The following is a 15,884-nucleotide window of genomic DNA, read 5'->3' as shown; positions in this document are numbered from 1 at the left end:
GTTGTGGTGACAGAGGTGGATTCCAAACTGGGAACGGTGTTCCCCATCCTCAGAAAGGTCACTCAGGATCGGCTCTGTGCACAGTGCGGAGCCAGCGCTCCTGGCTAAGAAAACATCATGGGGCAAAGGGTGGCCGCAGGATCAATGGCAGAGTTTGGGGGGACATCAGTGGATGGATTTGGCTGGAGCTGGGACTGTCATACTCTTGGCTTAGAGCAGGGAAAGGAAGATCCTTTTCCAGGCCAGGGCAACAAACCAGCTGCCCATGCCCAGCGGCATGCTCAGCCGAGTGGCCTCCCCGTCAAACGGAGATTCTCCACATTCACGTCCGTGAGCCCACACCAACAGCTGGCCAGGGCCCAGCAGCTGGCGACTGTCACACCAGAGCCGTACATTTCTCACTCTGGTGCTGATTATCAATAGAATCCTCAAGGTTTTGTTGGCTGACCTCGAAGGTGGTGGGCTCCACAAAAGGATGTTAGAAATAGCACCAATTAGCTCTGGGAAGCAGAAAGCAAACACAGACACAATCGACCATTCTGTCGGGATCCCAAACATGGGCAGCTGTTCTCCATTAAATAAACAAGCCAACAGGGCAAAAACAGAGGCGTCCACCGGGACCAGCAGGCGTTCAGAAGCTGCCCACCTCTCGCCCCTGCCCGGAAAGACTCTTCACCCAGGACTGCAGGAACCTGCTTCTGAGGCAACGCCCGGACTGTCACCTGGGCCCCTCCTCTCCCACTCCAGGCATCTGGGTGGCCTCAGGAGCCCTTCCCAATCCACCCTTGACTCAGACACCGGTGCCCTCAGAGCTCCAGCCTGGTCTCAGCCCCAGCCCGTCCTTTGCCACCGGGTGGCCTGTGAGCCTCGGACGGTTACCGTCACTGCACCAATCCCATCTCTGCAGCCCCAGGGGCCCGGGCACTGATTTCACGAAGCCCCTTCACAGGAACTCACCTCATGCGCTGTCCTGGTCGGACCAGGACGTTTCATCCATTGGGCCCCCTGAGCATGGAAAGGGATGGTTTCCAAACTCTGGGAAATAACGTTTGAGAGCAAGAGAAAGGAAAAGAGGGAGAGACAGAGAGAGCTCGGTGGAAACAGAGATGAAGGTAATTAGAGCAGGAGAAGGAGACACAGACAAAGGGAGGTAGAGGCAGAAACAAATGACCAACAAACAAAACCCAAGAGAGAAAAATATAAAAGAGAGAGAACTGAAATCGATAGAGATGTGGAAACCAGATAAGGGGGGGGATTCAGAAAGAGGGGAAATGGATGAAAAGGAGGAGGAAAAAGATGGAGGAGAGAGGGAAAAATGAGGAAATAAGAGAGGAAAGGAGAGGGAAGCGATGAGTAGCCCTGACAGAAAAGTGAGGCAGCCAGGAGGCGGCGGCAGCAGTGGGGACCAGGGCGCGGGGAGCGGACTGTGTTGGGAGCTGGGGAGTCGGTCCACGGGGTCAGGGCTTCTCCGGCCCTGAACCCTGTCAGTGTGCACGCAGGGACACAGAAAGACTCCCCACCCTCACCCCGCCTTAAACCCCATCCCTGTGTCAAAGAAATAACAATATTCTGAAAGGACAAAGGCCGTCTCAGCAGACAGGTCAGTCTCTGTTGAATGGACTCCATCTGGCCTGAGGGGCAAGACTTTGCTCTTTTCTCACTTTACTCGGGACTCCTGGAAACCTCTCGTCTGCACGCTCCACCCCAGGGAGGAGCTCTTGGCCTCATCCGGGTCCCCACCTTCCCTGGCTGCAAAGCGAGAAAAGAGGGAGAGAGATCCTGAGGTGCCCCCCACCCATCCCATCCAGCCCAGGCCTCCAGCCCCGCATCAGCCTGGCAGCCCCCGCAGGCACCTCTTCCCATCTCTCAGGCATGGCTGCATCCCCTGCGCCTAGAACAGCACCTGGTACACAGCAGACGCTTAATCGGTAAGTGCTCACTCCACCTCCCTGGGTGATCCCATTCAGCCTCAGAGCTAAGGCCTCGGGCTCCATGCTGGATACCTCCAGCCCTGAACCCCACACTCCAACCCTGGCTCCACCTGCAAAGGCATCCAGACGGACTCGATTCACAAGGCAACTTGGATGAATCTCCGGGGAATTACGCTGAGTGAGAAAAGCCAATCCCAAAAGGTTACATGCTGTATGATTCCATTTATAGAACATTTTGGAAATAGAGAAATTTTATACATGGAGGACAGATTCGTGGCTGCCAGGGGTTGGGCGAGGGCTGAGGGAAGAAGGGTGAAGGTAGTCATAAGAGGACCTGAGAAATCCCTGTGGGGTTGGGACAGTCCAGAGTCAGGAGACAGGAGCCTAAATAAAATAAAACTGTACAGAATGGATACAACTGTATAGAACTTAAAACGCACACAAGTGAGTCCAGGTAAAACCGGGGACATCCCAGTATGAGCAACACATCGTATCCAGGTTGATATCAGGGTTGTGACGTTGTACCACTGTTTTGCAAAATGTTACCATTGGGGAAAACTGGGCAAAGCGTACGAGGGCGCTGTCTCTGTATTATTTCTTATAGCTGCCTGTGAATTTATAATTGCCTCAGTAAAGAATTTCAATTAAAGACAAACACGCGTTTCCCCACCTCCACCCTGGTCCCTAGCCCAGGCCACCAGCATCTATCTCCCTCTGGACCATCCCAGCAGCTGCAACCACCCAACCTCCACCCTTGCAGTGCCAGCATCTTCCTCCACGTTTCAAAACCCTCCAGGGCCGAGTCCTTGCCTGGGCCCCACACCCTGCTCCATCCACCACCCCCCCACCCCGACCTGCACCTCCAGCTCCAACACGCCGCCCACCAGGCCTCACCACTCCCCTTCCAGCCCAAGACACCTGTACACTCCCCTCGCCACCTCCCCCAGGGCGCCAGCCACCTCGTCGCTGTGCTCCATGTTACCTTCTCAGTGAAGCCTTCCCTGACCACCTCCTGCCCCCAGACCCACCTCTCCCTGCCCTCCTTCACCCTTCTCTCTCCCCGGGACACTTTATATATTACACTAGACTATTGGCTGCTGGAGAGCGGGAACATTCTCTGTCCTCCCTGGGTTCCGAGGATCTGAAACAGCACCGGGCTCATATAGATGGTAGATGTTAAGTATTTGTTGAGTGAATGAATGAATGAGTACATGAATGAAAAGAGGGGTGGTGGGTGGAGATTTGGCATCAAAGGAGTTAAGCCCGGCCCAAGGGCTGGGGAAGGAAAGGGTAAAGGGCTGGGATTGCACACGTGGCAGCTCCTCGAGCAGCCAAGAAGGACTTAAGGGGACCGGAGAAGAGGCCGGTATGTGCGCAGTACAGAGGGGGATGGGCGGGGCTGTCCTCCAAGCGCAAGATCTCTCTAGGCCTCCAGGAGCAAGAGCCCAAGGTACGGAGGGAGAGAAGCCTGGGCAATACCCTGCAGGCCGGGCCACGCTGTCCACCCAACTCCCGCCCCGCAGGCTCTCAAGAGAACCAGAAACAGGGGTTGGGGTGGAGGCCGAGCTCACTTTCTGGGGCCTCCGGGGGCCGAGGGGCCAAGCCTCAGCAGCTTCCCACCGCCTGGCCATTCCCGCCGAAGTGCTGTGCTCAAGCTGCTTGTGGGAATGAGGGTGGGCGTGCGGACAGGGGTCACAGAGGACCTTGGATTTGCACTCTTAACATCCCTCCAAAGCCCTGCGTGGGGCTGCCAGTGCTGAGAGTAGGATCCCTTCCTCCAGCACAGTAAACGGCAGTGGTCCCTCTGTCTAGCTGTGTAACCTTGGCCAGGTCACTTAACCTCTCTGTGCCTCATTTTTCTCATCTGGAAACAGGGCTAATAATAGTTTCTACCTCATAGGGTATTTTGCCCAAATAACCCAAAGTGCTTAGAAAACTGTAAGTGCTCGATGAACGCTGGGTAATTTCATTATTATTACGGCCCCCTGAATTCTTTTAAACGATGTCATTAGCTTGTGAACAGCCCAAGTGTACAGTTTTGTAACACTGCGTTTTTAGTATTAAATGCATTCCGCTTCGAAACATGAACATTTAAACTGAATCACAATTGCGGAAGCCAGTCCAAGGAGCCTCAAAGATTATGCAGAACACCTCTCAACCCCTCAGAGGCACGGCTCGTCCTCAGTCAGGCGGCCAGGCTCGCAGCAGATGCTCAATGATGCCTGCTGGCCAGTGACAGATTACGGGGGGCCACACCGGGCACAGATATGCTGGCAACCAGCCCTGCGAGCAGCCCCCTGGCCTGTGGCCTCTGAGTTCTCTCCCAGCAATGACTGCTGCCATCTGAGCCCCTCCTGCCCACACACCCCCACACACACACTCCTGGGGGCACTGTCTGTGGCCTCCGGAACCAGGTCCAGGCCAGCAAAGAGCTGCCAGACACGGGAGGGGAAGAGGCAGTGCCAGGGCCACAATGCTGAGATCCCCAGCCCAGGTAACCACGGGCACCTCCCAAGCGGTGCTCAGTGATGTCCGGCCCTGAAGCAGCCACCTCCTTGCTCTGGCTTATTACTCCATGTAAAAGCCAGGATTCCCCCCTCTCTAAATTTCCCAGGTTAATTATTAGGACCCTCCAAGTAATGGGAACTTTGGTCTTGACATTCCGTCTGGCAACGTGACAAGGTGTGATGGTATCAGCTGGAACACGCACCTGGATGAATTTACTGCTTAATGAGACGTGGTTTATTTTCCCAGCAGAAAGCTGACCACGAATGGAGCCAAGTTCAAGAACTTCCCAGGCCCCTTAGGCATTAAAGGGATCATCACACTTTCTCCAGATGCCGCAACTCCAGCTGCAGGCATCACACAGGTTTCTGCACTAAGGAGGGACTCACCTCCCTCCACTCATCACGTCACCCGGAACCTGCAATCGCTGATGGGAGCTGCCTGTCCTCTGCGCGGCCCTGCCTCGCTCAGGAATGCCGTGCGACCCAGTGCCAAGCTGGTGCCACGCACTGGGCCATGCTGTCCCCTGCCACAGCCCTTTCCTGGCCTCTCTTCTCCCTTTTTACTTTTTTTGTGTGTGTGTGTGTGTGCACTGCGCGGCATGCAAGATCCTAGTTCCCCAACCAGGGATCGAACCTGCGTCCCCTGCAGTGGAAGCGCGGAGTCTTAACATTGGACCACCGGGGAAGTCCCACTCTTATCCCCTTTTCTGTCATGCACAGGAGTCAGAAGCATGCAGCCCACCTCAGAATTATCTGCTGCAACGCCCGCCTCTGGGCGTTTACTTTCTGGGGTGACCTAGAGCTCAGGCAGGGACCAGTCTCATCACTTCTGCATCCTCTGGTGCCCAGAGGAATGCTCGGAGATGCAGGCGCTGAGCCAGTTAGCTGGGGGCATCCCGGCTGCTCCCCTTCCCTCCCCCAGCCCACGGTGGGCAAGTGACTCTGCCTCTTCCTGCCTCAGTTGTCTTTTATAAGATGAGGCCAGTGATGGCAGCCCACCTCACTGCAGCCAGCAGAGACTGAGTCACGCGCACCGAGGTCAGCCCAGGGCCCTCAAGCACGGCGATTGCTGTGTAGACATTCTCCGTGCACCTGGCTCCTCCTGTGATCCACAAGCCTCGGCACCTGGAACAGGGCCCACGGCATGGTAGGTGCCTGACAGAAGTTCACCGAATAGAAAGGGAATCACGCACGTCCAAACCCTCAACCTGAACCCCTGTGAGCCCCATTTCACAGAGGGGAAGCGGGGACCCTGCTCCAGGCCACGGAGCTAGCAAGCAACACCGCCACGGTACAAACCCAGGGCCGCTGGGCTCCAGAGCCCATGGTTTCCTTTATTTTTAAACATTTCATTCCGGAAATTTTCCAGTCATAGAACACAAGCAAAAGCCAAGAGGCGGCTATGATGAGCCCCACGTGCTGCGGCCTGGTTCTGACAGCGGCCACTCATCTGGGCCAGTGACGCCTAACCTGGGGCAGCCGGGCCTCCAGGGCACATTCGACAACTTCTGGACACCTTTTTTGTGGTACGCGGGCCTCTCACTGTCGTGGCCTCTCCCGTTGCGGAGCACAGGCTCCGGACGCGCAGGCCCAGCGGCCATGGCTCACGGGTCCAGCCACTCCGCGGCATGTGGGATCCTCCCGGACCGGGACACGAACCCGCGTCCCCTGCATCGGCAGGTGGACTCTCAACCACTGCGCCACCAGGGAAGCCCTGGACACCTTTTTGATTGTCGCAACCAGGGGGATGGTGCTACCGGCAACTAGTGGGTGGAGACCGGGGATGCTGCTAAACACCCTACAATGCACAGGACAGACCCCACCCCAGAGAATGGTCTGGTCCCAAATGCCAACAGCGCCGAGGGTGCAAAACCCTGGTTTGAGTCCAGTCCATGCTCTCAACTATGCCCTCTCCAAGGGCTGCAGGAGTTTGGTCTACACACTGTGAGAAAGGGGAGAGGCCTGCGCCATGATATGGGGACCTGGGAGGGCAGAATCGCTCTAGGAAGGGTGATCTTGAGAGTGATGCTCTGGTTAGAAAGTGGGTATTGGGAGCTGCATTTGTCAACACTTCACATAAGACTGAGGAAATTTCAAATCCTCAGAAAATAAGGATGCCCATGGAGAGTACTTGGAGAGGGCCCCACCGAGTGCCTCTGCCGGCACTGCCTCTGGGGAGAACCAGCCCCTTTCAAGAAGAGAGCTCGTGGCCAGCCCTGGGCCCTTGTAGCCCTCACATCTGCCTGCTCAGCACAGCCTGTAGCTCTCCAGGCCAATCCCCGCTGCTGTGGTATCAGGCCCCTCTCTCCCTCCCTTGGTAAAGGGGCATTGACCCTCCAGACTCTGCAGTAGACACCAATTTACCGTAGGTCTTTGCCAAGACATAGATGGAGGCCTGTGAGGCAACAGGCCCCCTGAGGAGACTTCTTGGAGGCTCTCAGGCAAGTTTTCAAAATCAACTGACGTCACATAAAAACCTGCATCCCCAACCTCCCTTCCTTAAGAAAGAGCACGGTCAGACCACTCTGAGCCTTTGTTCCCAGCTGGAGGGGAGGGCACCTGCCTCTCCCATTGGCCACAGTCCCCACACAGCCCTTGGGTCTCACTCAGGGCCCTACCTGATTCCAGGGTTCGAAGTCGACCCCTGGGGCATGAAGAATATGGGGCTCTGAAATCAAATGGGGCCAATGCCTGGCTCAGATAAAATGTTCTAACTCCTCTGAGCCTCAGTTTCGTCATCTGTAAAGTGGGAATGTTGACAGTACCTATGTAACAGGTGGGCATGAAGATGAACCAAGCTAGGGCAGGTAAAGTGCTAGCTTGTGTCAACCCAAAGAAGAGCCCAGAAAACTGGCTGCTGGCACCAACACTGTCGTAACTACTATTAGTAAGTCAAAGATAATACAGTCCTTACCCTTGAGAAACTCTTAGTCTTGGGGAACAACAGGTGAAAACACAGATGACTCCCCGAGGTGCTGTGCCAACAGTGGAATGAACAGGGGGTTGGGGAGTCCAGAGGAACGTTGCCTGGGGGAATCCAGGTGGCTTCCCAGTGGTGGTAACATTCAATTTAGCCTTGAACAATGAATAAACATTGCCAGGCAGGGAGCAGGGGACCAGCGTACGCAAAGGCCATAGGCAGTGTCCACCAGATCCAGGGATGGCAGGACTGGGCTTGAGGATGCTCACAGGGACGTCCCTGACAGTGGCGGTGCTCGGAGATGGTGCACTGTGTCCCTCCAACCACAGGGAAGTTGGGGTGCTCCCACGTAGCCCTCAACAGTGCCCCCCAAAATAAAAACTCCTCCTTGTGGTAAGGAACTTCCTCCCCACTCAAAATCTTAACAAAAATGCAACACTTAAAAAAAAAATCTGACCCCCAAACCAGCCTGCCAGGGGCCCTCTGTCACTCCCCTGCACGTGTGCCACCAGATATCTGGAGTCAAACAAATCTGTTAATGTGTGAGTGCTGAGTGACTCCCTGAGAGCCAGGCTGGTGGGGGATTGGCAGGGGGGCTGGGGACCCAGCACCACTCGGCCTCCATTGTTGCGTTAATATTTGCCATCTGCTCATGTTGCATTTTTACCGCAAGGGATGATGGGGGCAGAAGCAGAAGGAGAGGCCGCTGCAGGGCCGGGAGAAGGCGCCATGGAATCTCCTCTGCCTTCTTTGTGTTGCTGCCTTGCTAGGCCTCCACCACTGAGATAAAGCCCCGGCCAGGCTGTGCCTCCTTCCGGGAGTCACCCCTCCAGGGGGATTGGGCAGAGGGAGAGGGAGGGGGAGGGGGAGGCGGCCCCAGACAGACAGAGCCTCCCCCTTCCCTGGGTGGGGCGGGGCGGGAGGGGAGGGGACGGGGGGGGGGGGGGTCCGGGGTACGGAGCGGGGAGGGGAGGAGGCGCCGAGCCTGGCACTGACGACTCCTACAGGCCAAGCCTGGGCAGGACAGCTCCGCCCACAGCCTCCGCTACCTCCAGGAAAGCCCAGGACGCGGCCCCAAGCCGCTGCGGAGAGAGGCAGGCATGGACACTCATCCCAGCTCTCCACGGCCTGGAGACCACCTCCGGAGAAATCTGGGGGACGGGGGCTTCCAAGGGCCATGGAAGCCTTCAGAGCATCCATTGACTAGTATTTATTGAACACCTACTGCATGCTCAGCCCGGCTAGGAAACTCAAATGCCCACAGGCAGGTAATGACAATGGGTGTCTTAGGCCAGATGGCGGCTCAGTAGCGACACTGCTCAGGGGCCGAGACCTCTGCTTTTTCAAGCGAAGCCAGAGGTGTACATTCTTCTGTGAACTTGGCTTTTCTAAATGCTGGCAACTAATTCAAATTAAACACATGCATATTAAACATATGCCAAGCTGGCCAAAGAATGTATGTGGGTGGGGCAGACTGGGTCCAAGGACCTCCAGCTGCAACCTCCACCTTCTAGGTTGTGGGTCCTGCACTCGGGAAGATCATAGAGAAGGGGAGAGACACTGAACGAGGTCTAAGCTGGATCAGATTCTGGCTCTGTTGCCTATGCTGTGTGACCCTGGGCAAGTGAACGGCCCTCTCCGAGCCTCAGGTCCCTTTCTCAAATGATATCATTTACCTCTGGGGTTGTTACAGGAAGTCGAGACGAGGCACCGAAAATCCTTCATGAATGCTCTCAATACAACTACCATAGTTGGAGCAATAGATGTGTTCGTCATGCTGCTCCCAAAAGCTGAGGGCTCCTGCTGGGGCTGGTGCAAAGTGAAGGAAGACGTCATGGGCTTTCCACTCTTCCCTGGTCCCAAATGCCTCTGAAGGCGTGGGGCCTGTGGGATACAGGCCATCAGCCTGAGGTCCAGAGCTGGGGGGTGTGCTGGGTGTGACCCACAGGCGCAACAGATTTTTCTTCCCCAAGATGTTTAACATTTAGAAAAATTAGTTGCTGACTTTTAGACATTAGAAGATTCATATAAAACTCCACATGCCCAGCTTTCTCCCCAAAATAGAAAAATCTAGCCATTCTTGATCCCATTTCTGCAAGGCTGCTTCTGGAAATCTCCACCCCATAGGTAAGGCAGGGTCTCTGCAATTCGCCACAGTCTCCACCGCTCCTTACTGTCTCACACCTGGCAGACACACTCATTTATGTTACCAGATCGCCTCCTGGGTATGTGCGGGGTGAGCCGGGCAGGCCCAAGGCCACAGTCCACCCCGGCAGCCTGGCTCTGTGCGGTGCCAGGACTTGGCCCCAAGTGGTTTTGCTATTAGCCAGAGAGCCTTCCTTGGAAAGCACCTGACTGTTATTCATTGGAAAAGTAATCAAAATGACACCTCGAGGGACTTCCCTGGTGGCGCAGTGGTTAAGAATCTGCCTGCCAATGCAGGGGACATGGGTTCGAGCCCTGGTCCCGGAAGATCCCACATGCCGCGGAGCAACTAAGCCCGTGCGCCACAGCTCCTGAGCCTGCGCTCTAGAGCCCACGAGTCACAACTACTGAAGCCCATGTGCCGCAACTACTGAAGCCCGTGCGCCTACAGCCCGTGCTCCACAACACGAGAAACCACCGTGATGAGAAGCCCACGCACTGCAACAAAGAGTAGCCCCCGCTCGCCGCAACTAGAGAAAGCCCATGTGCAGCAACGAAGACCCCAGGCAGCCAAAAAATAAATAAATAAATTAATTAATTAAAAGAAAAAATGACACCTCGTCAACACGATGTTTTGGCTCGGCGGAAAACAAACAGCGGTCTACAACAACTTAGCACGGCTCTTCTGTGCCCCCGGGTGTGGGCCCCGAGCGGAGGGCCTGGCGTGGTCAGAACACCTGTGGCAGCCACTTGGCCATGACCAGGCCCGGACCGAGGGGACATGGGGCCACCTGACGTGGTCTCCACACCCCTCCAAGGCCTGCGGCCCGTACGGCTCCACCTCCATCTCACTTTCGCTTCCACATATGTCTGAAACCGTCTCCAGATGTGAGAGGCCCTCTGTGTGCAGAGACAGGGCTGCCTCCTCAGGCAGGGTCTCTGGGACCCAGACACATGGCCAGGAGACCTGGGTGCCCTCACTGGAGCGCCTTTTCTCTCTTCCAGTTAGAAAAAGGCCCCGAGACCCGGCAAGGCGAGGATTCCAGTGATCTCAAGGCACAGCATGAGATGTTTCTAGGCCGAGGAAACGCACTCCTAACCGTTGAACTCTGAGGCTTGAAGGGCACCTACGCACCCTGCTCAGCTCTCATGGTCAAGTCTAAACAAGACATCGCTGACCCTAAATGCCAGCCTTAGCTCAGGGTAGAGAATGTGCCCTGGAAATTCCCCAAGCAAAGCAAATTTACCAAGTCCCTCCCCTGCTACGAACACTTCCATGGCTTTCCATTGCCCTTAGAATAGTATCCAGTCCCCCTGTGTGGCCTGAGACCCCGCCCACCCAATCTGGCCCCAACCTCGTCTCCCACACTCCACCCCCCCCCACCCCCCCCCCCGGCTCAGTCCCCATGCTGGACTCCCCGCTGCTCCTCAGGCACCAAGCTCAGTCCCACCCCAGAGCCTCGGTGCCTGCATCCCCACTGCTGGGTGCGCCCTTTCTTCTGACTTCAGGCTGTTTTCACTCACCATCCAGGTCTCAGCCTACATGGCCCTTCCTCGGAGGCCATGCCTGGTTCCCTCAGAGCAAGCCAGGGCCCTCTTTAGAAATGACTAGCTACTGAATTTTCTTAGGATTTGGTCATTGCCTCTATTCTTCCACTGGATACATGCTTCCTGAAGTAAGAGATCACAGCTCTCTCCCAAGGCAACAGAGTTAGGAATGTGGGTTCATATCCTGATGCCCAGCTGTGTGGCCTTGGGCAAGTTACTAAACCTCTCTGTGCCTCAGTTCCCTCACCTGTAAAATAGGGATAAAAATAGCACCTCCCCCGTGGGGTATTGAGGGTTGAGAACAGCGCCTGGTGCTGCAGGGCTGGCTCTGTCACCACTACCGATACCTGCTCATCGCTGAGGGATTAAGCAGTCTGTCTTGAACCGTTATTTAAAGGCAAAGCTGGCTTTTCAGACCCACCAATGCTCAGAACCCTCCGTCTGAGAGTTCTTTTACTCCCCACTGCTTTAGTGGAGGAGGCCCTCTTCATCTCACAGCAAATTGAAACCAGTTTTCTAGCAAGCAGAGCCTTTCTTGGTCAAGCCTGTGTCAGCCAACTGACAGCTAAGCTGTCTGAGGCCTGCAGAGGCTAAGAGACTTACCCACAGTCACACAGCTAAAAAAATGCCACAGCGAAAGAGAGGTACAGTTCTGAGTTAAAATCTTGGAACATTTTAAAAATCAATGTAAAAGTATAGTTGAAAACTTCTTTGCAGTACAGCATGGAAATATGGACCTTTATACCATGAAAACATGTATGTTAGCATTAAAACTGAAGCATGGAAGCATGTACATTTTTACGTATGGGCGCAGAGGGTCCAGGGTGCCAGGCCAGCTCTCACCCCAGTCTGGGCACTGACTGCCTGCTTCTTTGGCAGCTCAAGTCAAAGGCCAAAGGCCTGGCCTTTGCGGGGGATCTCGTGACGAGGAGGTACACTCAGGCTGGCATTCCCGGGCCGGCCCAGGCCTCGGCCAGCACCAAGTCACGTGGGCAGGGGCGGCTCTGGGCCTCTGGTGCTGGGGAGGGGTGGGGGGCTGGCGGACTGCTTCCCAACCCCACTCCTGGTGTGTTGGGAGACCCTAGCCCCGGTGCTGCACACCCTCCCTGGGCCTCCCCACTATAGCTGCAAAGTGAGGAAGAGGAGGGAGGGAGAAATGAGGCCAGCAGGGCAGAAGGGGCTGGCAGAGTTAGAAAACACACAGACCAATTTTCTCCCCATCTCTCTCCCTCCCCAGGAACTCCTGTTCCAGCTGATGGAACAGCAGGGAGGGTGGAAAACACACCCCCAAAGGTCCCTGCCCAGCGCCAGGGGTGAGGGCTGAGGGCCTCCTGCCTGGGCCCTGTGAGGGAGTCCCCACTGATCCCCCTGATTCTGGGAGGGCCTGGGGGCAGCAGTGGGTGGCCTATTTCCTTTGGGGGGATGGGCTTCCACAGGAGTGGGGACAGGACCCTTGCGCGCAAGAGCCTCTGCCCCACGCCAGCTCCCGGAGACGGAGGAGGGCGAGTGGAGACAAGAAGGCAGAATCTGGGCTTGTGCGGAGGGGCTTCCCACTGCTGGGGGGGCCTGGTGTGGACACCAGGTGCGGGCAGTGGTCAGTGAAGCGTCCACCTTGGGTGGGCACTGAGGGGAACCGACTGGAGACAGTGTGAAATCCTGGCTTGGTGGGTTCTTCCAGGTGGAAGAGACGGAGACCCGTCCAGGTGCTCTTCAAGGACCCCACCCCCCGGACTGCAGCTCCAGTGGTCAGAACCAGGCCCAGAAAGACGCAGCAGGGCCAAGTGGTGCAGAGTGCCAGCTCCAGGCCTAGGTCTCACAGGTTCAAATCCCAGCTCCACCACGTTCTGGGTGGGCAAGCACTTTGACCCTTTAGTGCCTCAGTTTCCTCATCTGTAAAATAGGGACAGTGACTAGACCTATGTCACAGGGTGGGATGTGAGGTGCCTGCCGGGTCAAGGCCCCAGTACAAGCCGTGACAGCCATTATTCTGGAAGGGCCACTTCAGCTTGCACCCCCGGGTGCAGGTGCAGCCCTGGAAACCCTCGGGTCTGCACATGCGTGTGCGCACACTTGCCTACATTGCCTGCTCCACACAAAGCCCTCCCAGGGCCAAGATCAACATGCCACGGTTGCTGAATGACTCACCACCCCTGGCTGGGACGCATCTCCTGGAACAAGTCACTGCAGGTAGGGCTGGGGGGCCCTGAGTCTGGTAGAGATGAGAGGATGCAAGTCCCCGCATGCCCGGCCACACCCCGATGGGATCCTGCAACAGGAGTGGGCGGCGGACCCCATTTCACAGCCCCACGGGCCTGAGTTCCAACCCCGGCGCTGACCTTGGATTCGTGACTCTCCCCCTCCAAGCCTTGGCCTCTGCCACTAAATGAGGACACTAGTGCCAACCACAAAGGGACAATTGTGCAGGCTATAGAAAAAGGCTGTAAAGTACAGAGACCAAGGACCCAGCAGGCCCCACTGTTAGGATTCCTGCTGCAGACCACGGGCAGCCAAGGTCCTCTGTCCTTCCTCCCCCATGGTGCTTCTAAGTCATCAGCGGGCAGAGCACTGTGTGACTGGGGGGCTCCTGGTCACCCTGGAACAGTCACCATAACTCAAGGGACCAAGAAGGCAACTCCTGACTTCACTGAAAGGCAGGAGAGACCACATTTGGCTGGAGAGGGGGCAATCCCAGAGGGCTTCTCAGAGGAGGTGGTATTAAGTTGGCTCTAAAGGATCAATAGGAGTTCCGAGATCATGAGATCTGTGAGGCCATTGTCTAGCTGCTACTGGCCTTGGGCAAGTCCCTCACCTGGAGGCAGGCAGGTAAGCAGCACATGCCTCAGGCAGGTGTAAGACAAGACAGAGCAGTGGGGTCCTGGCAGGGACTGGAGAGTGACACCCAGGCAGGCATCCCAAGCCAAACAGAACGAGTTCACACGGGGCCAGAGTGGCAACACTGCAACTACTCCGTTTCCTCATCAGTCAAATGGGGATAACGTTCATTCCCAGCGCACACGATGGTCGGGAAAAGTAAATGAATTAACGCACATGAAATACCTCAGCAGTGCCTGGAACACTGTAAATGCTCGATATATGAGCCTTTGTGAGAACACTAAGTGGAGACAGGGAAGGGGGGCATGCAGGAGGGACAGAGAGAACAGAGGGGGACCCCCAGGCAGGGCCCAAGAACAGTGAGAGACCCCACTGGGGGGCAGGACAGAGCAGCTGGCTGAGCAAGACCCCTTTCCTGGAAAGGGCAAGACCCTGGAGATAGGTCAACCAGGGCTCCAGCCTGGCCTTGCTACTTGAGGCAGTGTGGCTTCGGACAAGTCCCTTCACCACCCTGAGCCTCGGTCTCCGCAACTGTAAAATGGGGAAATGACAAAAGTACCTTCCTCCAAAGACTGGCATGAGAACCAGATGCCATATACAACAGCACACAAAGTGCTTAAAGCAGACCTGACATAAAATTATCAAATCCAGCTTAGAGTGGGTTCTCAAACTCAGCACTACTGATGTTCAGGGCTAGATAATTCTCTGGTGTGGGGGGCTGTCCTGTACACTCAATGGTGTTTAAAAGCATCCCTGGTTTCTACCCACTTGCCTCCAGTTGTGACAATTGCAACATCTCCAGACACTGCCCAATGTCCCCTAGACTAGGGAATCAGTAAGCCGGAAAGACAGAGGTGCTTAAACACTGAAGGTCTCTGCAAGGCAGGATCAGTCTGGCCTCAGTTTTTCCATCAGTAAAAGGGACACAATGACCTTTCCTTTCTTATAGGGAGGATCCCAGGAAAGCAGCAATGTGGGAGAGAGAGGCCTTTGCAAGCTGCGGGCTGGCTGCCCCTCTCACCGTCCCGTTTTCTGGTCTGCTAGAGGCTGACTTGTGCCTTGGGAAGGGGGACCCCGCCTGAATTCTGGAAGTCACTCTGAGCACGTCCTTAGGTGTGGAAGGGACAGGAGGGCAGGGGCTGCTTCTATTCACCATGGTAACCCCAGGTGGACCACAGTGCTTGGCAAACAGCAGCACTTACTAACTGGTGGGTGAGGCGGCGGGCAGTCACGGCACCGAAGCACGCGGCTCAGGGCACGCAGGGGCGCACGAGGGAGGCACTGCAACACTCCAGCCACCTAGCCAGCTCCCCACCGGCTGGCCAGATGCTGTTTCCTGTCTGCAGAAGCCAGCCGTGCCCTTTGAACTCCTGTTTCCTGAGCCCCTCTCCCTGCTCCAGGGTCTGGGAGGGGGCAGGGAGGTAGGGGATACTCACGTTCCCGAAGGCGGGGAGCCCCGAGGAGCCCAGCCACTTCCGCAGGGCCTGTGAGAGGGCCCCGTGGTCCCGCTCGGCCTGAAGCACGTGGGCTTCCAGGAAGGAGACGTGGTGCCCGACCATCTTGACAAAGGCCTGGTGGGAGAGGGGAAAGCAGTGATGCCACATCTGTGCAGACTGGGGTGTGTTCCTGGCTGCCTCCCTCTCACCTGGCCCCATGGGCTCCGGGAGAGTTCAGGCAGCACCTGCCCAGCTGGGGGCACCTTCAGAAACCCTGACAGTAACAGTGACACCTCCCTCTTGGAGGCCTGGCCTGGCCGAGCCTCCACTCGTGTCCTCTCACCTTCTCCCCCTAGTGACCCTCTGTTTAGCCTCTATTTTACAGAGGAGGTAAACTGATGCTCAGAGAGGTTGGACCACCTGCCCAAAGTCACACAGCCAGGAAGTGGCAGAGAGGGGACTCAGGCTGCACAGCCTTCTTTATGAAAAATGGAGTTTTTAGAAATCGCTCACTTTAATATTTGATGGATATTGGGGGAGTCTCAAACGCAGAAGCTGCCAAGGG

At 56.2% G+C, this 15,884-nt stretch overlaps 1 protein-coding gene across 3 annotated transcripts in view; it reads right to left on the bottom strand.

The window, feature by feature from the left end:
• The window catches only part of BCAS4 (breast carcinoma amplified sequence 4), a 60,625-nt gene that overhangs the window by 13,136 nt on the left and 31,605 nt on the right, over positions 1–15,884 (bottom strand). For all 3 annotated transcript variants that reach the window (XM_022597557.2, XM_022597558.2, XM_022597559.3), the window contains one exon: positions 15,320–15,454. In XM_022597557.2, the coding sequence (XP_022453265.1) occupies positions 15,320–15,454 (135 nt within the window). The remainder of the gene's footprint in view (positions 1–15,319; positions 15,455–15,884) is intronic.

The sequence above is a fragment of the Delphinapterus leucas genome, chromosome 15, assembly GCF_059928025.1.
Source record: "Delphinapterus leucas isolate spDelLeu-1000000601 "Yukka" chromosome 15, BTC_Dleu_Yukka2, whole genome shotgun sequence".
Lineage (NCBI taxonomy): Eukaryota > Metazoa > Chordata > Mammalia > Artiodactyla > Monodontidae > Delphinapterus > Delphinapterus leucas.
This window is presented reverse-complemented; position numbering and strand designations above follow the sequence as displayed.